The sequence below is a fragment of the Pseudophryne corroboree genome, chromosome 4, assembly GCF_028390025.1.
Source record: "Pseudophryne corroboree isolate aPseCor3 chromosome 4, aPseCor3.hap2, whole genome shotgun sequence".
Lineage (NCBI taxonomy): Eukaryota > Metazoa > Chordata > Amphibia > Anura > Myobatrachidae > Pseudophryne > Pseudophryne corroboree.
The window spans coordinates 528,334,667-528,358,344 of NC_086447.1; the positions used below are offsets into that span (position 1 = coordinate 528,334,667).

The 23,678-nt window shown below is 43.4% G+C and overlaps 1 protein-coding gene across 2 annotated transcripts in view; it reads left to right on the top strand.

Annotated features, from left to right (window-relative positions):
- TPD52L1 (TPD52 like 1) overlaps window positions 1–23,678 on the top strand; it is a 244,437-nt gene that overhangs the window by 128,473 nt on the left and 92,286 nt on the right. For both annotated transcript variants that reach the window (XM_063917269.1, XM_063917271.1), the window contains exon 2: window positions 7,916–8,031. In XM_063917269.1, coding sequence (XP_063773339.1) covers window positions 7,916–8,031 — 116 coding nt within the window. The remainder of the gene's footprint in view (window positions 1–7,915; window positions 8,032–23,678) is intronic.

A 23,678-nucleotide genomic window follows, 5' to 3' on the forward strand; every position in this document is an offset into this window, starting at 1 on the left:
ATTATTTCAGTTTGCAATTTAATAGAATTCTCTTGCTAGGACGGTGGCTTTGATAAGAGTCGATATTGTCTAAGAGTGAATAGTAAAGGGCTTTAAATTGACATGAATTACAAGACCATAAAACTGGGCACTTTTATTTTCTAGTAACCGTTATAAGGGGTGTGGTATGGTATGCCGGCGGTCGTGCTCCCGGCGACCAGCATAACGGCGCCGGGAGCCCGACCACCGGCTTACCGACAGTGTGGCGAGCGCAAATGAGCCCCTTGCTACGCGTGCCACGCTATTTTATTCTCCCTCCAGGGGGGGTCGTGGACCCCCACGAAGGAGAATAAGTGTTGGTATGCCGGCTGTCGGGATTCCGGCGCCGGTATACTGTGCGCCGGGATCCTGACAGCCGGCATACTGAAGACCACCCGTTATAAGAACTGAACAGTGGCAGGACCGTCTCTTTGTACGGGTCAGTGTTAATTTTGATAAGGATTTTCAATTTAGTTTTCGTCTCAATCGCTTACTTAAATTGTAGTTGGTTTAAAGGCACATTTTAGTCTTATCTATATAAATATTAGACAGCGCCTTGCATACATATTTCATATTGTTTTCTCATGTGAGAAATTCACTACTTTGCATAATATGTGACTGTGAAATGTCTTGTCCTTTTGCTCTTGTTGGGATGCTACCCATGAGGATCATGTTTTTGGTTCAATAGCGTAACAGAATTATACCACCCGAGAAATATTAACTTTAATTGCCAGATCTTAGGTGATTGACGTACTTTTGGGCCTCCAGCATTGTCCACTCCTTTCCAAATCCCCTGGGGTATGGATAAATATCTCGATAAAAATATGCCTCCAAAACAATCAAACCCCACAAACAGAGCAGGGAAAGAGGCGGCACAAAAATCAGGACCCTCCTCTCCTGCTAGCTCCGAGGTAGAAACTTCAGAAACACATGGGGTCAAAAACTCTTCCTTGACGACAAACGATATTGCTGATTTTATGATGCCCCTAATGGACAAAAGATTTAATGACCTTCAGACGCGCTTGGATGCTGGGTTGGCCCGCATAGATTCACATGCGGCTCGCATCACAGCACTAGAATCTAGAGTAAGCGATATAGAAGATAATGTCCATTCATGTCAGGATGAGGTGACCACCCAGCAAAGACTCACACAACAGCTGCAGGAGAAATTGGAGGACTTGGAAAATAGATTCCGCAGAAACAATCTCAGGTTTGTGGGTATACCTGTAACCATTACAGGGCCGGCCCTCACGTCATTTCTTGACACGGACGTACCTACGTCATTGTGGATTCTAGATGGTATTGAGATCCCCATATTGAGAGAGCTCATAAATTGGGAGCCTTGATAGAGGGGGCGCAAAGACTCTCTCACCCTGTCATTGCCCGTTATCTTGACTATAGAGCTAAGGAGCAAATATTGACTGCTTACCATAAAGCAAGAGATCTGGTGGTCGGTGGGCATAAAATCTTGATCTTTCAGGATTTCTCAGCTGCAGTTGCCCAAAAGAGAAAATAATTCTCTGAGGTTTGTTCTTTTCTACATAGCAAAAATATCAGATTTGCCTTGCTATATCCTGCAAAACTGCGGGTAATGGAAAATGGCAGTCAAACCTTTTTCAGTGACCCCGAGGTAGCAAAGTCGCATTATTTGTCGGATAGGCTACCTCAGCGGTCACCCCGTAGATAGAACATTATTTTAGCTCCATTTGAATTTTGATTCACCAAGAATTAATCGTCTCAGGTGGTACCAGTTATTTTTATCCTTCTATTTTATTTTTGTTTTCTGTTCTTTTTGTTTCTTATTGGAATGGCATCCCTACATACTAGAGCTTTATTGCCGGATTTGGTAGTCTTTAGTGTGCGCATTACTAGGCCTAGATGGTGCCCACCGTAGTTTTGGTTAATTGGAAAATGTTTGAAAATGGAGTTATGAGTCATTATGGATATTTGTATTTGTTTCATGTTTTATGCACTTGCATGTCAACAATGTACACAATTTGTATCAGTGTACTGCCTTAGATATGGGAGGGAGCTGCCAATACAAACCAGGTTGCTTGGCCGATTATCATGCTGCACATCTGTTTCTGAGGGGGCGAGTAGCCATGCCATCTTCTATAACTAACCCCTCTGATGTTTTATCCCCGAAACCTCTCCATATAATTTCCTGCAATGTTGGTGGTTTAAATACGCCTGTCAAGAGTCGCAATGCATCTTAAATGCCTACATCCAGATGTGGTGTTCCTACAGGAAACACACTGGATAACAGGTGAAGATAACACACTGAAAGCTCCCTGGATTGGTTCATGTATATCTGCCCCTTTCCACAGGAAAAATAGGGGAGTAGCCATCTTATTTCATAAAGATCTTCTGATAAATATTTTGGAAGAAATAACTGATCCTGATGGAAGGTTTATAATTCTAGATATTGTAATCTTCCACACCAAATATATCCTTGTTAATATCTATGCCCCTAATATCAACACACACTTGTCCATTCAGGACCTCAGTTACATACTTCAGGGTAGAACAAATTACCCTCTGATAGTGGGGGGAGACTTCAATATGGTGGAGGACCCCACAGTTTATTGCTAGCCATGCCCAGGAATACTGATTTTTACGGCAGATTTTTATCTTCCTTCAGACACTCCTTGGATTTGTCAGATCCATGGAGATTACTAAATCCCGGTGATAGAATGCACACACTTATCACTGGCCCACAACTCGTTATCCCGTATAGACAATATTCTAATAGCTGATGACCTACTGTCAAATGTTTGTCAGATTGACATACACGATATATTAATATCAGATCATGCCCCTGTCTCCTTGGCTCTTACTCATTCTTCCATGCACCTGACAGATCGTCTATGGCGCTTTCCACAATATTTAGTTAATTCAGAAGACTTTCAATTATATCTCACCTATCACTGGATGAATTTCGTTGATGAGAATCTAGACTACTGGGACCAACCTGAAATCTTTTGGAATGCCTCTAAGGCAGTGATGAGAGGACATATAATAAGCTATGTTGCCAAAGAGAAAAAAGGAGGCTAAGGCAGAATATATTGCATTAAGGACAGCAATGTCAGAAACCTTTCAGGCATACGTTTTTACCCCATCAGAAGACGCGCTAAATGCATACAAGCAAGCGTGACAACTACTGGAAACATATCTAGCAACACAAGCAAAACATTCCATTGACTACACAAAAAAACAAATTCTATAGATGGGGGAATATGGCGGGTAGGTTGCTTGCAGTCATGTCTCGACCCCCTATAAACCGTCATACGATAACTGCACTGAAACACCCTACAACTGGCACCATTATCACTAAATCTCAAGCAATTGCATCTCAATTTCAAGACTATTTTAAAACGTTATTTAGTTCTTCACAGGTAAATGATGATATTCAGAAACGCCTACTCACAGATACTGTATTAGCTCCTTTAACTTCTGATCAACGGGAAGCCCTGGCGGGCAAAATCACAATGGAGGAAATAAACAACACCAATTCACACTTACCTCATGGTAAATCCCCAGGCCCAGATGACCTTTCAGGCGACTACTATCGTATATTACAGCCGCATATTACCCCCTCGTTATTGGAACTGTTCCAAGCTATACACGAAAAAAACTGTCGTCCTCCTTTTTTTAATGAAGCACACATAACCCTCCTACCAAAGCCAGACAGGGACGCAACATTACTCTCTTCATATAGACCTATTAGTCTCCTGAACGTCGACTATAAGATTTTGGCAAAAATTATGGCGACACGGCTCCAAGTTATTCTTCCCGATATTCTCATAAATACTCAGATGGGGTATGTACAGGGCCGACACGCAGTCAAGGCAATTCGCACAGCTTTGGCTGCAGTGGTCACTTCCCGCAATTCCCTTGCTGATTCAAAAATGCTCTTAAGTCTCGATGCTAACAAAGCATTCGATATGATGTTATGGCCACATTTATACACAGTCTTAGAAAGCAGGGGCTTTGAAACGAAATTTCTAGACTATATACGGTATATATACAATAGACCTTCAGCTTCTCTTCTAATAAATGGAGTTTGGGGGCCGAGATTTTATCTAGAAAGAGGCACCCACCAGGGATGTCCTCTATCCCTGTTATTATTTAATCTGGCATTAGATCCTTTGTTGCGTATACTCCAAGAGTGGACAACATTTCAGGGAATCAAAATAGGTACACAGGAGATTAAACTATCTGCATTCGCAGATGATATACTTCTTTATATTAGTAATCCTGACCAGGTTCTTCAGCAAATACTCAACAAGATCCAACTATTTGAATCTATTTCAGGTTTTAGCATAAACATGGACAAATCCAGAACAATGTTGCTATGTGGGACTAATGCAAACACGCGATGGAATGCTCAGTTTCCTTTACAATGGGTCCATACACACATCCCTTATTTGGGAATACTGATAACACTAAATGTGGACGATTTAAACAGATTAACTATCAGTAAAGCTATAAACACCCTATCAGCAGATATAAAGGGATGGGATCGTCTTCCGTTATCTTACTTAGGCATGGCCGACTTGCTTAAGATGGTAGCCATCCCCCATTTACTCTATCCATTACAAACACTTCTGGTCTTGCTCAAAAAGACAGACACTCAACAATTAACACGCTCATTAGGAAATTTATCTGGAAAGGTGGCAGAGCCAGGATAGCGTTGCGAAAGTTGGTCCAGCCTAAATCGAATGGAGGGATTAACTTCCCCGATATTGAGGTATACAACCACGCTGCTCTCTTAAGACACCTGAGAGACTGGATATAAAAAAAGTTCGGTTTATACGAACACATCATTAGAACAAAATTTCTTGCATGGCATAGATTTGACATGCTTTCTTCACCAACATGACCAGGAAATTCTGGATTATATTAAATCCAATCCACTCCTGTGGACTACCAGAAAATTATGGCACATTCTGCGCTATAGTGCTAAATTAAATCAGTACCACTCCCTACACCTACCCTTACTCCAAAATCCCGAATTTCTAGGCGGTATGGCTGCTCATCCCTTCACCATGTAGAGATTGGCTGGGATACAGACAGTTCGATCTTTGGTTTCCACAGAGAATCAAAGAATATTGACCTTTTCTGAGGTATCCTCGAAATTAGTCATGACCAGCCCGTACCCCTTAGCATTTATACAAGTGAGATTTTACATAAATCATGTTCTCAAGCAACTCACAATAGCGGATTGGAATAACTCTCTAGACAGCCTTTTATCATACCCGTTCCCACAACATAAAGCTATCTCTTCTCATTACACGTTCTTAAGGAAAATCTTAGATCATGCCAAAATTCTGGGAGGCATGTCTAAGTGGTTAAGCCACTTCCCTAGATTAACAATGCCTACATTGGAAAAAGCTCTGCTGTTCTCGCGCAAAGTCTTACCAGTCAGCATGTATACAGAATTATTTTTGAATGTATATCACAATGCATATTTGTCCCCTCTGCGACGTTTCCAAATGGGAACCTCTGAAAATAATTTTTGCCCGAAATGCCATCAGTCTAAAGCTGACACTTATCATTGTCTATGAGCTTGCCCAATTATTCAATACTTTTGGCATTTCGTTAGACGTTATGCTGAAGCCAAATTAATAACCTACGTACCATTCACACCAGAATGGGCAATTTTGGGCATTATAGATCCGAATCTTAGAAAGCCCCTAGAATGCAAAAAATTGCTTGTAGCCCTTAGCGCAGCAGGAGAAAAAACAATACTCCAGGGGTGGATAGACACTACACCTCCACAAATACCTTTATTTTTAACTGAAATATATCATCTATTCCGGATGGATTGAGTGGAGGCAATAGTGGACAAGGGTAAACAGGTGGATCTTTTTTTATGCTATGGGAATCGTATATTTCTGCTTTACCTCTTAACACAGGGCAACAAATACATCATAGCCTAAAAAACACCACGTGGTATTTAACAAGGTTGGCAGCACAAGATCCACCTGTTTCCCTATATTGATGCCGAAGGATATTTGGCAGCTCCCTTCAAGGCTAATGTATCAACTTCAAGGTTTGAATGTTACCTTAGTGAAACAAAATAACACAGATACCACATAATGAACGAACTTGTCTATTGTTTTATTTGTGATACCGTTTATTGTATTGTACAACAACAGGATTGTTTAAAACATGTGACGAATGTTATTGAAATGTTATTGTCTTTCTAATACATGATGAGGTAAATTTACTATTTAAGATGGGATGTTTCCCATAGCAACCAATTAGATTCCAGGTGTTATCTTCTAGAAGGCATTAGATAAATGAGAAGTAGAATCTGATTGGTTGCTATGGGCAACATCCCATCTTAAATAGAACTCCCATCTTAGTAAATTTACCCCGATGTCTCAATAAAAAAATATATATTTATATATAAATAATTTATGATACCATATATATTTGGTCACACTAATTTGCTTCTTAATAGGACACAGCAGCTTTCCTTATTTCTTAGTAGTACTTGTAGGGTGGGTAATTGCCCCTTTCTGCTGCTGCTGCAGCTGTGTCCTTAACCCTCTGTGCTATCAGAAGCTGGGGGTATATACATGGAAAAAGGGGCATATGGTGCTTCTGCCTGTAACCATTGAGATATCACTGAAAAAGGAATCTCCATGACTGGGAAACACAAAGTACATTACACATCTTTTAATTGTATACTACTGTATGCAGGACAATCTAGTAATTGCAAAAAAAAAACATTTTCTTTGTATAAAGCTTGATGCATTGTACATGTGCTTCTAAATCAATCACTTACTTTAATCTGGAAACCGTTGACAAAGTAATGAAAAAAAAAACGGTCAATTAATTTTCAAGGAAATACATTGTATATTTCATGCAGAGTTGATGAACATTAAGGATCTGTGAATTCTATTGAATTCTATTGAAAATTTGTCAGTGTCCACATTGAAAGCGTTGCATAACCCTTGGTCTGATTATATTGCACTTCAATTACAAATTGTTCCTTACTTTGTGATTTTTCTTTCCTGCCTTTTTTATCTGGTGTTGTAGCTTCATTAATTTTGTTACATACTATATGCTGAACATGATGCTCTGAGATCTGTGGCGTCTCAGGGGGTCATTCCGAGTTAATCACTTGCTAGCCATTTTTTGCAGCACTGCAATCCGGTCAAAGCTCTGCAAAACTGCACGAGTATGCACCGCAATGCGCAGGTGCATCGTACGGGTACAAAGCGGTTCATTGCTGGGCAATGGATTTAACGAAAAATCCATTCGCACAGCCGATCACAAGGAGATTGACAGGAAGAAGGCGTTTATGGGTGTCAACTGACCGTTTTCAGGGAGTGGTTGGAAAAACACAGGCATGTCCAAGCATTTGCAGGGCGGGTGTCGGACGTCAATTCCAGGACCGGACAGGCTGAAATGATCGCAGCGGCTGAGTAAGTTCAAACCTACTCAGAAACTGCACAAAACTTTTTTGTACCGCTCGGCTGCACAAGCGTTCGCACATTTGCAAAGCAAAAATACACTCCCCCGTAGGCGGCGACTATCTGATTGCAGTGCTGTAAAAAATAGCTAGCGAGCGATCAACTCGGAATGACCACCTCAGTACAGGACAGGACAGTACTTATAGTTAGGAATGACAATGGTTGCGTATGCAATTCTAATGATCTGAGCATGGGCACTTCAAGAATATTCATGTTACCAACAATTTCACTGTCATTGCGGTGCTGTCTCCCACGTATGAAACAAAGAAATCCCTTTTTCTTCTAGCATGATCTGAAACATTGTCTTACATGACACTTTAATATGTGATTCTCGTTGACTTATTTATTATTATTTTTGTTATTTTTACCATTATTATTATTACCATTTAAATGTGTTTATTTTTTTAAAGATCTGTTGGACACTCAGCCACTCCAGGAAACAGAGGAGGAATTGGCAACTGATATTGACTTCACAGAAATAATATCTGAGGAGGAGAAAGAAGAACTAAAGAATGAGTTGGCCAAGGTAGTTTTTACTTTGTGCAATTGCAATGTTTGCCTCTTTTATGTAGCCTTTCTATTGTAAGAAATTTGGATGCTGTTTATAACACTGTAGAAGGCATATTTATCACAATCTGCATTTTTAATGTGGATATGATCAATATTTTATGCCCAAATGGGCAATTTAAAAATGTATATTTTCACATGAATTGACTATAATGCTCTTGCCAGGAAATAGGCTCTGATAAGAGTACTGCCTGGCAAACAGCAGGAAGCAGTGTGATAGCATAATGCCATCACACTACTTCCTGGTTCAAGTCACCGGCAGCCAGTGCATTACCAGGGAACGACAGAGAGGGAGCCAGAGAGCAACACCATCTTCGTATGCTTTGGGGCAGCGGAAGCTGTCAGAAATAGATGGACTGCAGCAAATATCAGAGATCCAGAGTGCATCTGGGAGATAGTAAATGTTTGCAGGTACCCCCCAAAACCAGCTGTTTCTGGGGAGTATCCTAAAAAATGTTTAATGATAAATAGGCCCCTAGATGACTCAACAATGACAAATACTGCAGTACTGTAAATATGAGTTGATTCAGTCATTGTCAGTTGTTGCAACATTTATATTACAAATAGTACACACTTTTCTTTAGATTTGACTGCCTTTGATATGTTATACAGTATGTTGTCAAAGTACAACATATTGTGTCATGAAAGTGATTGTAAAGATATCCCTGGAAAATATGAGCTTACAATATAATGGGTGTGTGGAACACTTGATAATTAAGGGGGTGATTCAGACCTGATCGCTCGCTAGCAGTTTTTTTGCAGCACTGCAATCAGATAGTCGCCGCCTACAGGGAAGTGTAGTTTAGCTGTGCAAGTGTGCGATCGGATGTGCAGCCGAGCGGAACAAAAACAGTTTGTGCAGTTTCTGAGTTGCCCAGAACTTACTCAGCCGCTGCGATCACTTCAGCCTGTCCGGGGCCGGAATTGACGACAGAAACCCGCCCTGCAAACGCTTGGACACGCCTGCGTTTTTCCAAACACTCGTAGAAAATGTCCAGTTGCCACCCACAAATGCCCTCTTCCTGTCAATCTCCTTGCGATCGGCTGTGCGAATGGATTATTCGTAAAACCCATCGCATAGCAACGATCCTCTTTGTACCCGTGCGACGCGCCTGCACATTGCGGTGCATATGCATGCTCAGTTCTAACCTGATCGCAGCGCTGCAAAAAAAGCTAGTGTGCGATCAGGTCTGAATGACCCTCTAAGTCAATGAGATAACTATTATACTGTAGTTGTTGGTTAGTGCATACTGTAAGAATAATTATCATGCACATGATGCATAGTCGTAATCAGGGACGGATCTAGACTTTTCTTTAGGGGGGGCGGTTTACTGTTTAATCTTGACTCTACAGTCCCAACTCCTCCCATCTGCAATCCTAACTCCTCCTCTCTCAATTCTGACTGAACTTTTTGAGTGAGACTGAGATAGAGCTTTGTGATTGTTCTATGTACATGTGACTGTGCTATGGGGTAATTGTATTTATTAGCCCTAGTACCCACACACCAGCAAGTGGGGCAAATGCTCTGTAACCCTTGCTATCCTGGCTCCTCTGTGCTGCTGTGCAGCACATCGTTCTGCCTCAGGCTCTCCCAGGAGAGCTCTCTTCTGTTCAAAAGTGGGCATGGCTATGACTGTGTTAGGGGGGGCGGTCGCCCCCTTCGCCCCCCCCCCCCCCTAGATCCGGCCCTGGTCGTAATTGACCATTAAAAATGTAGAAGGTGGAGGATGAGTCTGATAGCGCAAGTAGACAGTTCGATAAAAGAGGAACTTAAAAAGTTTTGCCTCCATGCAAGGGATGAGGTTATGAGAGAAGATATTAAAAGGCCCTTGAAGGAGCACAGGAGCAATTTGTTGAGGCTGGAAATATAAGTAGGAAAGGAGTGTGGAAACACTCTGCACTTTGACTTTATTTTGAAGTTTATGGAAACCCAGTAAAGGGATTGGCAGAGAGGAGGAGTAGAAGACGAGGAAAGAAGGGAAGTGAAAATGAATCCTACAGCAACATTAAGGTGGGATTGTGATTGGCAAGTGAGACAATGAAACTGCAATAGTGAATGCAGGAAATTAAAGAGCATGAATCAGGAACTTCTCTGCATTATGTGTCGGGAAACAATACATTTTTGAGAAGTGAAGCAGGTGGACACAGCATGAGATTTTAATTACCTTAATTTGAGCATTAAGGGGTCTATTTAATAAACAAAATATGGCTTTTCTACAGCTTTTTTGCCTGCTAAGTTATATGAAATATACAGAGAAATCACTGATTTCTTTGCCTTTTCATTTCTCCTTACACATTCCTGCTGCTCCCATTGGGTATAATGGGGGCTGTGCAGCAATGGTACTTGAAGAAATATAATGTCATCTCTAGATGGTGTCATGTGTCTTCTTACCTGGGCGGCTTCACGTTCTCTACTCCCCCAACCAGCCTGCTTTTCCCTGTTTCCCCCTTCTGCTTCCCAATCAGAGATTGTGAACGTGACTGCATGCATGGAGCATTAAAACATCTTTTGCAAATTATGTTTGATATCTCCTCACTAAGACAGACCTTTATTGCAATTGCTGTCCCATATTTAGAATTGTATAACTATAAATATGATGAAAATTCAAAGTGAAAGCAGCAATTTTTTGTATCACTTTTTTTTTTTTTTTTTACATAGACCCTTAGTGGAGATCGTTAAGGAGACATAGAGACAGCAATTTAATATGAGGCCATTTAATGATAAATAGAGAAGTATAACTTTAAACACTTTGAGCACCATCAGATGGCTCAAAGTCAGTTTTATATGATGGCTAATATGGACAGTATGATTTCAGGTGTGGAAAGGTAAATATAGGTGTCATCTGGATACTTGTACATGTAGAGTTGGTCACAATCTACACCAAAAACATTGTAAATTGCGTTCAATATAAGGGTTGGGTACGGGATGCCAGCAGTTAGGATGCCAGTGGTCAGAATACTGACCCTGGCATTCCAAGTGCCATAATCCAAAAAGGGGCATGCAACTTAACTAACCCTCCCCCTAGTCCTTCCTTCCCACAGCCTAAACTCAGCCCTCTCTTCCTGCAGCCTGACCCTGACCCTTCCGCCCCCGCACAGCCTCACCCTAACCCTCCATGGCAGATTAACATTTGGGATTCCGACTGTCAGGATTCTGGCATCGGCATCCAGACAGGTGTCGGGATTCCGGAGCTGGGCTCCTGACCGCCGGCATCCCATACGTCAGAATGGCAACTACATCCCCAATATAAGTTGATAATGTCGATATTATCTTAAACCATAAAGCTATACCTCTAGATACACTTTTACTATGGAGCCGCTATGGCCGCTAGACTGAATACACGCGCTACGCACTTTGTACGCTATTTGCGTACAGAGTCCCGTAGGTGGTACGTACTTGGCGTACACACGCCGCGCTGAGTGTACAGAGATAACCTTTAAACCTTGTTAGTGATACAATGCAATGATATGATTACACTTTAAACCCTTTGCAGCAAAGTACTGCAATGATGTTATACTTTAAACCTTAAGTAGCGCTGGCGGTATAAAGTACCTGCAGTGCGTACACCTTATCAATACTTATAAACTTCATACAGTTAAATACGCTTTAGACCCTTGCAGGAAAGTGAGGACACAACACCGATTTGTAGTTGAAACCACAGGGTTCTAAGGCCACAGTGGATTATTTCAAAAGGTAAAACAGTACAAATCATACACTACAGGCTAACAAGATAAATCTAAAACAGAGTAATGGCTACAGAAAATGTACATACGTGAGAATGTTCGCAAGCGCAACCTGGACCAGTCCTCCGCTTATCAGGTAGAAAGCGTTCAGAGTCTTCTGACCAGCCAGGCAGCAACGGGCTTTTTATACACAACTTACATACATAATACAATGGTCACTGTAATCTCATTGTCCATTGGACATCAGAGGTGCATATTTACATTACAGGAGAGGTCATAGGTTGATTTGAAAAGGTGGGCGATGTCCTTTTCAACTGCTCTTGTGGGTGGTATCCTCTGGATTCCCGCCGCATACATAATATACAGTAAATATAGTCTATATCTATATTCTACTTCTGCACATAACTATACGCTGGAACATGCGATCTTTCTCTAACCAATACCGGAATGTTACCCTTAAAATACCCTACAGCTGGATACTAGACATCACCTTCCAACCTTTATCTGACCCTTCCTATCATGCAAAGGCGAATCCCTTAGTCCTGGAACTGTTTAAACTGTTGATACTCGCTGATGTGGTGCAAGGGAGCTATATCTAAAATGTACACTATTTGGGTTAAATATGTAATGTTCTAATAACCCTCTATGCACTCACAAACTTCACCGTAAATACCCATACCACGCGCATGAACGCGGGAGCGATCATACGCAAATTGCGGATATGTGCACGCACGGCGGATTAAGTACACGCGCAGCGGGCATGTGCATGGGGTTAGTACATGGTGTATGCATTACAATATTTTTCGACTTTGACAGTCCACCCTTTGGCAGTCAACAATAACTGCCACTATCTAAACATTAAACAGAAAAATATACAATACAATATCTACAGATGGTTGGATAAAAATATACAATACATTATCCACAGATAATTGGATGGTAGGAGGAGAGGTGTAGGCGGGAAATGTATGACCTAGTGGGATAGTAAAAGCATGTATGTATGAAATCCATGTCTGAGGGGCATGTATCATCGTGCCGTACATGTTCTAGTTAAGCTTCGAGGTAGTGCGAAGTTTACATTAAATCCTTCTCATCCCGTATTAAGGGTCTGTAAGTGGGCCAACAAACACTACCGAGCTCTTTTCGGCTTCTTGTTCCGACAAATGGGGTGCACATTTAGTTGATACATGGAGGGGGAACACATGTGGATGCTAATATGTGGATATCACCTGTCGACTATGTGTGTCACTACCTGAAGGTTGTAGAGATGAAGATAAGAAACATATCAAACATACATTCACATAACATTTGCGTAATCATTCTTGGGTGTTGATTGCAGTCTTCTCCGGATGGTTGTATTTTTGCTTTGCTCGGTGGATGTGTTGCTCTTGGAATTCTACAAATCCGTCCTTATCATCAGAACCCATTCCAGATCCTTTCTCGACCTCTCTGGTACTCTCACCGAAACAGACTGCTCTGGTCAACAACAGGGTTAACAGGAAAACCCGGAATGCAGTCTCTTGGGGTAAGTCCATCTTGTTAAGGGGAGAGAAAAGGGAGCAAGAAGGGTGGGAAAGGAGGGTAATGGGAGATGGAGAAAATAATAAAAAGGAAAAAGAAATTTGGTGCGACAACCGCCTCTGGTCTTGTAGTTCTTCGTGCTCAGGTGCCGTGACAACAGTCCTGCCTCTCAACCTTACCGGAACAGACACTCCAGTGATACGATTTCCTCTCTTTGTCACGGGTTCTCTCTGGGTCAGCGACCTTCTTACAGTGGGACGAGTGGACCCAAGTCTCTTTCGGCAACCTTTAATGCTGTCGTGCTGGTTAGTAAGACTTGGTACGGTCCTTCCCACCTGTCAATGAGGCAACCTGAGCGTAGAAAATTTCGAATCATTACATAATCCCCAGGTTCAATGTCATGACAATTACTGTTTGGTAGGTCAGGAATCACCAGTTTTAGATTTCTGTTTTGATTCCTCAACTGCTTGCTCATCTTAACCAAATATTTTACAGTCACCTCATTATTGCATTTCAAATCATCCTGGGGGTCAATCATTACATGGGGTTGTCGACCAAAAAGAATCTCAAAGGGTGATAGGTTAAGGGGGGACCTGGGAGTGGTTCTGATGCTGTACAATACAAGTGGCAAAGCTTCTGGCCATAACAATCCAGTTTCAGCCATCACTTTGCTCAACTTGTTCTTAATAGTGCTGTTTACTCTTTCCACCTTCGCACTCGCCTGTGGGCGGTACGGAGTATGCAGCTTGCTATTAATCCCCATCAGTTTGCACATAACCTGAAAGACTTCACCTGTAAAATGGGTACCCCTATCGCTTTCAATTATCCTAGGGATACCATATCTGCACACACATTCCTGCACAATTTTCTTTGCAGTGAACGTAGCAGTATTTGTGGCAGCGGGGAACGCTTCTACCCAATTTGAAAACACATCAATACAGACTAACACATACTTTAAATTTCTGCAGGGTGGTAACTGTATGAAATCAATTCGTATTACCTGAAAAGGGCCGTCTGTCGGCGGGACATGGGATGGTTCTGTTGGTATTGACTTTCCAATATTCTTCCTCAAGCAGATAAGACATGTCATTGCTCTCTTACCCGCATGAGAAGAGAATCCTGGCGCACACCAGTAGGCTCTCACCAGCTTACACATGCCCTCTTTGCCCAGATGAGTCAGACCGCGTGTGCCGCCTCAGCTAAGATTGGAAGATATGCTCTGGGGGCTACTGGCTTACCTTGTCCATCTGTCCAGAGTCCTGAGGACTCCTGGCCATACCCTTTTGACCTCCAGACTGCCTTTTCCTGTGGAGAACACAAATTTTGCATTTCACTTAATTTTTGTGTGTTGACGGTGTTGAATACCATCAGTGGTGTGATATCTGTTTGTATGGGGGTGCTGGCTGCTGATTTAGCAGCTTCGTCTGCCCGGCTGTTACCAAGTGACACTGGGTCTTGACTGTAAGTGTGGGCTTTGCACTTGATAACAGCCACTCTGTCAGGTTCCTGTATCGCTGTTAGAAGCCTTCTTATATGGGATGCATGTGCTACAGGTGTGCCAGCTGCCGTCATGAAATTTTTGAGGCGCTATAGGGCCCCGAAATCATGCACTACTCCAAAGGCATACCTAGAATCTGTATATATATATTGGCTGACTTACCCTTGGCCAATTCACACGCTCTGGTTAGGGCGACCAGCTCAGCAACTTGTGCTGAGTGCGGTGGGCCCAGGGGTTCAGCTTCTATGATACCTCTGTCATCTACGACTGCGTATTCAGTACACAAGTCTCCCGAGTCCGTCTGTCTGTGGCAACTACCATCAGTGTAAAAAGTAAAATCTACGCCTTCCAGTGGGTTGTCACTAATGTCGGGTCTTGCAGTGAAAGTTTGGTTCAGATATTCCATACAATCATGTGTGTCAGTGTTTATACTAAATCCTCCTTCACCATCATTCTCATCCTCCACCCTTTGTGCCTGTCCAGGCACACCCGGGAGATAAGTTGCAGGATTTAGTGCGCTGCATCTCTTTATGGTGATGTTTACAGGGGCCATTAGTGCTAATTCCCACCTTGTAAACCGTGCTGATGAGACATGTCTGGTTTTGGGCAGAGTTTAGTAAGGCTGATACTGCATGAGGTGTATGGATAGTCAGGTTGTGTCCTAACACTACATCTTTGCTTTTACTCACTAGCAAAGCTATCGCTGCAACACTCCGCAAGCATGTGGGGAGAGACCGTGCTACGGTGTCCAACTGTGCACTGTAGTAAGCTACCGGCCTGCTGGCATCACCATGTCTCTGGGTTAGGACACCTGCCGCACACCCAGCACTTTCCGTACCATACAATTCAAAGGGTTTCCTATAATCTGGCATGCCTAATGCAGGTGCCTGTGATAGGCATTGTTTAAGTCTCTCAAATGCCAGTTCGGACTCATCTGTGTGAGAGATCCGATCTGGTTTGTTCGAGGAGACCATTTCCTGCAAAGGTAAAGCCAGTATGGAGAACCCTGGGATCCAGTTTCGGCAGTACCCACACATTCCAAGGAAAGTGCGGATCTGCTGCTGGATTTGTGGCAGAGTCATGTCGCGAATCGCCTGTATTCTATCAGCGGTGAGGTGTCTAAGTCCTTGTGTCAAGCAATGTCCCAAATATTTTACCTTGGTCTGGCACAACTGCAACTTGTCCTTTGACACCTTGTGTCCCGTATTAGAAAGGTGAAACAGAAGCAGTTTCGTGTCTTTCAAGGACGCTTCGAGTGAATCAGAACACAGCAGTAAGTCATCTACATACTGTATTAATACTGACCCGCTCTCTCAGGTTGAAAGGACGGTAAACAGTCATGCAAAGCCTGGGAGAAAATACTTGGACTGTCAATGAAACCTTGGGGTAGGCGAGTCCAGGTGTACTGTACTCCCCTGTATGTAAATGCAAACAAGTATTGGCTGTCAGGGTGCAGAGGGACCGAAAAGAAAGCAGAACAGAGGTCAATGACAGTGAAAAATTTTGCAGTAGGGGGAATTTGCATGAGGATGACAGCTGGATTTGGCACTACGGGGAATTGGCTCTCAACTATCTTGTTTATCCCCCTTAGATCCTGCACTAGCCTGTAACCCCTCCCCCCACTCTTTTTCACAGGGAAGATGGGACTATTGGCAGTGCTGGACGTCCTAACTAGGATGCCCTGTTGTAGCAAGCGCTCTATGACTGGGTACATTCCTAATTCCACCTCTGGCTTCAGAGGATACTGTGGGATTTTTGGAGCTATCCTACCATCTTTTACTTGCAACACTACAGGAGCTACATTTGCCATCAATCCAGTGTCTTGTCCATCATTGGTCCAGAGGGATTCCGGCATCTGGGAGATCATTTTCTCTACCTTTGATGGACACTTGTCTATAACAGCAGTGTGTGACATTAACCTTTGTGGGGTGTCTAACATATCCTGCACTTCCTGAACGTGATTCTCGGGTATATCTAAGAAGACACCCTCAGGAGTACAATATATGACACACCTCATCTTACACAATAAATCTCTCCCAAGTAGATTAGTCGGAGCCGATGCAGCTAGCAAAAAGGAATGCTTGGTCTGCAAAGGCCCTATCGTAATCTCCGCTGGTCTACTTAAAGGGTAGTGTTGCACTATTCCTGTTACCCCCATTGCTGAAATTGTTTTACCCGTGGTTTTCATAACTACCGTTGAATTTAACACTGACCTGGCCGCCCCTGTATCTACAAGGAAAGGTAGTGATCTACCAGCTACATCAACTGTAACCTTGGGTTAATTTCCAAGGCTAGCAATCAACTTCACTGGCTGCAGACTACAGGTGTGGCCTAACCCCTATTGTATGTTGTGACCCTCCCGCAGCGCGCTGGCAGCTACAATATGTGAGGGGGGTAGCTGAGAATTTCCAGAGGTCTGCCAGTCCCTCCTTGGTGGGTACCTCCTTGTTTCCCCTGTTCATAATTCCTTCTGTGCGATCCCTGATCCCAATTACGTGTGTTATACTGTGGGTCATGTTCTGGTCTAGGGGGTCGATATACGTTATGTGTGCCTTTTATAATTACAGTTCCGTGCGTAATGTCCTTCCCTCTGGCAGTTATAAAATTTTACTATATACGACTTACCATCAGGGGTCTGGGGTTTTGGCTGATGTGGCTTCGTTGTCAGGGCTTTTATACTTACTGTCATCAGCTTATCCCCCTGTGACTCCCTGTGCTTAATGATGTTCCGATCGTGCTCGATAGCGGACTCTCTTAATGCAGCCACCAAAATACCTCTCCAGTTAGGTTGAGTGGTTTGTACCCTTGTTCTCAACGTTTCTTTTAACCCGTCCATTAATACTGACACAGCTACCTCTCTATGATGTACATTTTTCTTAATGTCCGCGACCCCAGTGTATCTAGCCATTTCCTGCAGTGCTCGATGGAAATATTCAGAAGCAGTTTCACCTTCTTTTTGTCTTATGGAAAAGATTTTATTCCATTTGACAACAGTAGGGAAATATACTCCTAACTGTAGATTGATCTGTCGTACATTCTCCTGAGTGTATTCATCAGTGAGAGGTACTTCTACGTCTAATTTACAATCAGTAATGAATTTCACAGGGTCAATATTGGAGGGTAAACATGCCCGTAGCACTGTACGCCAATCTTTGTTTGTGGGTTCGGTGGCGTTACCTAATTCTCTAATAAACCTCTGGCATGCGGCTAGATCCTTTCTGGGATCGGGAAATTCAGACATAATTGTCCTCAATTCTGTCCGGGACCAAGGACCAAGGACAATGCATAGCAATGTTCCTGACGGGAGTGATTTCCTGAGCGTCAGTCTTCCCATTGGGGACTGCGATCACCCTGACAGGATTTAGTTCAATTACATCATTCTGTGTTGATTCAATCTGAGGTGCTACTGTCTCTGCATAATGTACAGTACCGTACTTACCTGTGCACGGGTTAGCATTAATACATTTATCAAGTTCACTCTTATCATATATCAGTATGCCATTGTCTGTAGCCACTTTCTCCCCTGTAATATACGGTGGTGGTGGTGGTGGTGCGGTTGCCATCAGTTTCCTGCTAGGGTTGGAACCAGCTGTGTGAGCTAGTTCCCTCTGCATATCACCCTCTTGTTGCCATAAATGTAAACAGTTTGAGTGTTTGACCCTTTGTTTTCGGGATTTTAACAGACATATCCTAATCCTTAAATTCTGCAACACCTCTGGACTAAAACTGCCTACCTTAGGGAATGGTTCCCTATCTTCCGCAGTCATACGTTCCCATTCATTGCATAAGACCTCTGCGTGTGATCCCTACTTCTCACACATTATGTACCTCGCCGACCCCTTGGGCCGCGGAATATCAACCTGAATCCTGGTTGATCGTCCCTTACTTGAGCAACTGGCCCCCATCTTTTGCAGGTATTGCCTTCTCAGCTAATTCCTACAAAAAAACAAAATACTCAATATAAGGCAACGGTGAAAGTTCAACGAGTGCTCATACCCACTCACGCCCACGTTGGCCAATACACCTAAACACTGTCGTCAGCGCCGGTACGTACCCAACCTAGGGCCCCTGTGTAACATCTATTCATTGGAAGTATATGGGAGTGACTTACCCTTCCCAGTAAATATTGGTCGTTGGAGATTTCCTGAGTGACCAGAGAAACTCCCTTAAAAATAAAAAAACTGTTACACAAATCACGTTGCGTGTGCTACACCTAGCGCTTATGATCCCGCGATTTTACGCAAAGGTCGTAAAAGGGTATCACGTTGAGCTAAGTATTGCACCCACGAACGCGCGGTCCAATCGCACAGCGTATAGGTAACTGTTACTTATCCGCCATACGACCAATGGAATCGTTTTTCAGGCTGCGAAACCTCAGCCGGAGCGTATCTGAATGGGCCTATATGGGTTCTACGCCAACCACCTGGGCTGCGCTCTCTAAACAAAAACCTCACTGACCTTTGGTCTGCGGTACTCTATACCTACGCTGACCTTTGGTCTGCGATATCTACTACTCTGCTCCTTTGTACTTTAATCAATGTTAACGTGAGCAAGCCACTCTCACGCCACCAAGTGTCCACTCACCTGGTGTGGTCTCCTACGGGATCCCGAATTCCCTGGGTCCACAAAACCTTTATTGTTTGCACACTCACGCTCGTTCACTCATATACACTTTGGTTTTTCTGTACAGAAAATTAACTTTCATTCAGATAAAACAGCCTTAGTTCCAGAGGTAATACAGTAAAAAAGTTTTTTAAACTAAATATTGGAAACTGATCAATTTGTGCTATTATCGCGTGGCTACCGTCTCGCGCCTAAACTAAAACAATGCTATTGTGTGATTTGTACTTAGCGGTCGTACCTTTACGCACGTTGCGTAAACCCGCCACGTGTGTATGCCTTTACGTTTGCGTACGCAGTCCCGTACTTTGTCCGAGACACGTGTACAAAGGCCGTACGTCCGCAGTACTACAAATCCCTCACTTCTTATAAATGTAAGCGATATTTAACTATAATCGCTCACTTAACACAACACACAGTTTCTTATGTATAAACCTTTACAACTAGGCCAGGCTACGTGTGCGTCTTACACTTACTTCCTTAAATATTAACTCTATATTTTAACTAAATAGCAACAAATTTTCTCAGTACAGGTCAAAATTAATCTAATAATCAATACTTATGGCAATAATGTGAGCAGATATGAAAAGTACAAAATACAGGTGTATGCGTGTGTTGTGTGCGCATTTGGCGCCAAACAGAAATTTACAGCCTTTAAGAATAGCTTTTGCGTTCTTACCTTACGGATCCCTCCAGCATCCCTACAAACCATGCAGGGCAGATGCTTATCTAATCAGCACTAGTGTATCCACCAACCAAGAGAAGGCTTACGTGGGATACCTTTCCGCCCTTTGCTGATAAAGTCTGCGTAAACCTGCTAGGCTGCGGGTATGAGGAAAAACCGGACGATGCCCCCAATTGATAATGTCGATATTATCTTAAACCATACAGCTATACCTCTAGATACACTTTTACCGTGGAGCCGCTAGACTGAATACACGCGCTACGCACTTTGGACGCTATTTGCGTACAGAGTCCCGTAGGTGGTACGTACTTGGCGTACACACGCCGCGCTGAGTGTACAGAGTACGCACAGCGCGCGCACACACAATTGATAACCTTTAAACCTTCTTAGTGATACAATGCAATGATATGATTACACTTTAAACCCTTAGCAGCAAAGTACTGCAATGATGTTATACTTTAAACCTTAAGTAGCGCTGGCGGTATAAAGTACCTGCAGTGCGTACACCTTATCAATACTTATAAACCTCATACAGTTAAATACGCTTTAGACCCTTGCAGGAAAGTGAGGACACAACACCGATTTGTAGTTGAAACCACAGGGTTCCTAGGCCACAGTGGATTATTTCAAAAGGTAAAACAGTACAAATCATACACTACAGGCTAACAAGATAAATCTAAAACAGAGTAATGGCTACAGAAAATGTACATACGTGAGAATGTTCGCAAGCGCAACCTGGACCAGTCCTCCGCTTATCAGGTAGAAAGCGTTCAGAGTCTTCTGACCAGCCAGGCAGCAACGGGCTTTTTATACACAACTTACATACACAATACAATGGTCACTGTAATCTCATTGTCCATTGGACATCAGAGGTGCATATTTACATTACAGGAGAGGTCATAGGTTGATTTGAAAAGGTGGGCGATGTCCTTTTCAACTGCTCTTGTGGGTGGTATCCTCTGGATTCCCGCCGCATACATAATATACAGTAAATACAGTCTACATCTATATTCTACTTCTGCACATAACTATACGCTGGAACATGCGATCTTTCTCTAACCAATACCGGAATGTTACCCTTAAAATACCCTACAGCTGGATACTAGACATCACCTTCCAACCTTTATCTGACCCTTCCTATCATGCAAAGGCGAATCCCTTAGTCCTGGAACTGTTTAAACTGTTGATACTCGCTGATGTGGTGCAAGGGAGCTATATCTAAAATGTACACTATTTGGGTTAAATATGTAATGTTCTAATAACCCTCTTTGCGCTCACAAACTCCGCCGTAAATACCCACACCACGTGCAGGAACGCGGGAGCGATCATACGCAAATTGCGGATATGTGCACGCACGGCGGATTAAGTGCACGCGCAGCGGGCATGTGCATGGGGTTAGTACATGGTGTATGCATTACAATATTTTTCGACTTTGACAAAGTATACAGTCCATGTAGTCCATTATTCGGTCTACACTAAAAAGATCTACAGTCAGTAGGTTTACCACTAATAGTAGACATGCATTAGGTCGTCAGGGTCAAAAGGTCGACATAGAATAGGTAGATAGTAGAAATGGTTGACCTGTTGAGCTTTTAACCCTGTCCGACCTAATGCGTGTCTACTGTTTTTAGTGTAAATTTATAGTCCAGATACCATCTCTGTCGGTTCCTCTTTCTACAGTATGCCCAGCTGAGCTATAATTCTGTCTAACATACATAGCTCTCTCCCAGTCTCTGCATCTGTGCCCATCGTTGCAAAGTACCGATTTTCTGGTACTTTGCACATGCACTGGACTCATAATGCGCAATCGGCTTCTGCAGCATAGGACACGGGCCGGCATCAGACTGTCATTGATTGACAGTCTGATGCCATTTCGTGGGTGGCGAAGGGCTCCGTTTGTACAAATGGAGGTGTGTAGCCGCCGTTTAGGGGGCGGGAAGAGGTCAGGGCTCCCCGTCATAGGATGGAGATCTCCTGGACTCTGCGACGGGCGGCTTGCGCAGCACCATATGTGTCGCAAGCTGCCCACTGGTGGGTGCTTTGGTCCGATGCTGCATCCTAGGACGCAGCTCAGATCACTACTACAGCAGGAGGCGTCTGCTAGTAAAAGATGCCTCCTGCTGCATCTACATACAGCGATATCACTGCAGAAACTCCAACCACATCTGAATAACCCCCCGGCTCCTCTGTCTTTTTTCTTTTTCTGTACCTGTCTGTCCCTATAACATGCACAGCTATCTTCTCCTTTGCTCCTTTCTCTATTATGTACCGTGGCTTCTCTCACCGTGCACTTGTCTCATGCAGTCAGCCAGCAGCTCTATACAACTCTCTTCCCTCCCTCTACATTTCCACTCTCCCTCTCCAGCCCCAGCCAGGCAGTCCCCACTCATCTAATACGCCTGCAGGAATACCTCCACTGACCGCCTCCTTCTTCTCCCAGTCCTGTGTTCTGGGCTGCCAGTGCCTTCTCGACACTGCTCTACATGCATGGCGGCTCCGTTCTTTCTCTTTGAGAGGCGTGACATCCTTGCGCAGGCTCAACAATTTTTTTTTTATTTGAACGGCCACAAGGGCGGGTGGCGTGGCCCAGTGGTAGTAGCGGGCGGGTTTCCTGTAAGCGCCGCTCTATTTTCACTTTTTATGCAAAGGGTCCATGGTAGGTGCATGCAGCGGCGGTAGGTGCAGGAGGTAGCGGTAGATGCAGATGGGCAGTAGCAGTAGTCACGGATGCCCCACTCCCCATTCTGCCAAGTGGCCGGCCCGGGACGCCAGTACTGGCAGACCCCCCGATAGTGGAACTGTGCACCAGCATGCCAAATCACTTAAAGGTGGGATCAGCATGGAAAATTCTAATTTCAATATTTTATTTACTGTAGTTTATGAAAACACACATTTCCCAGTGATGTGGGAATAGCTCTAGTGCCTTTATTATGAGGCTTGCTTGTTCTATGGGTATCCGTTATTTTATTTTTATTTTTTGTGAGGCCAAAATCCCTTTGAATTTAGCCCTATGCTAACAGCCTAGTTCTCATGGGTATTTTGGTGGGTGGACCCATGCTGTGCCGTAACTAGGAATTTTAGTCCATCTGTGAAACACGTAGGGGGGGGGTTTCTGAGTACCCAAAAAATACCCATGACAGGCCAAGTTTTTTTAATTACAGACTGTAGCGAATGCCCATTTCATATTGGAATTGGCAGAATTGAAAATGGTACTATTCGAATTTCATGTTGCAGTAATGTATATTCTCCATGAAAAATATCATTGGTTAAACTGTATCTAACAGTGGAGGTGTGACGAAGGGGACCCACTCACACCTAAAATATGTTCTGCGTGATGATTAATGCATAATAACTGCCTGGGATTTTGTAATCTGGATTGAGCAGCTCCGTCCTTATACCGTATGTATAAATTGTGAGTGTATTGTATTTGCGATGCTGATTAAAGGCTGGGGTGTTTGGACAGAAGGCTGTTTGCTATACAGAAGGGGGGTCATGCATACAGGCCAGGGAAGAGACAATGTCTACGCAGGTGTGAAACTCTTTTACTGACCTGGGCCATAAAGCTGCCCAATTTGGACAACTCCCCCTTCCTCTAGTT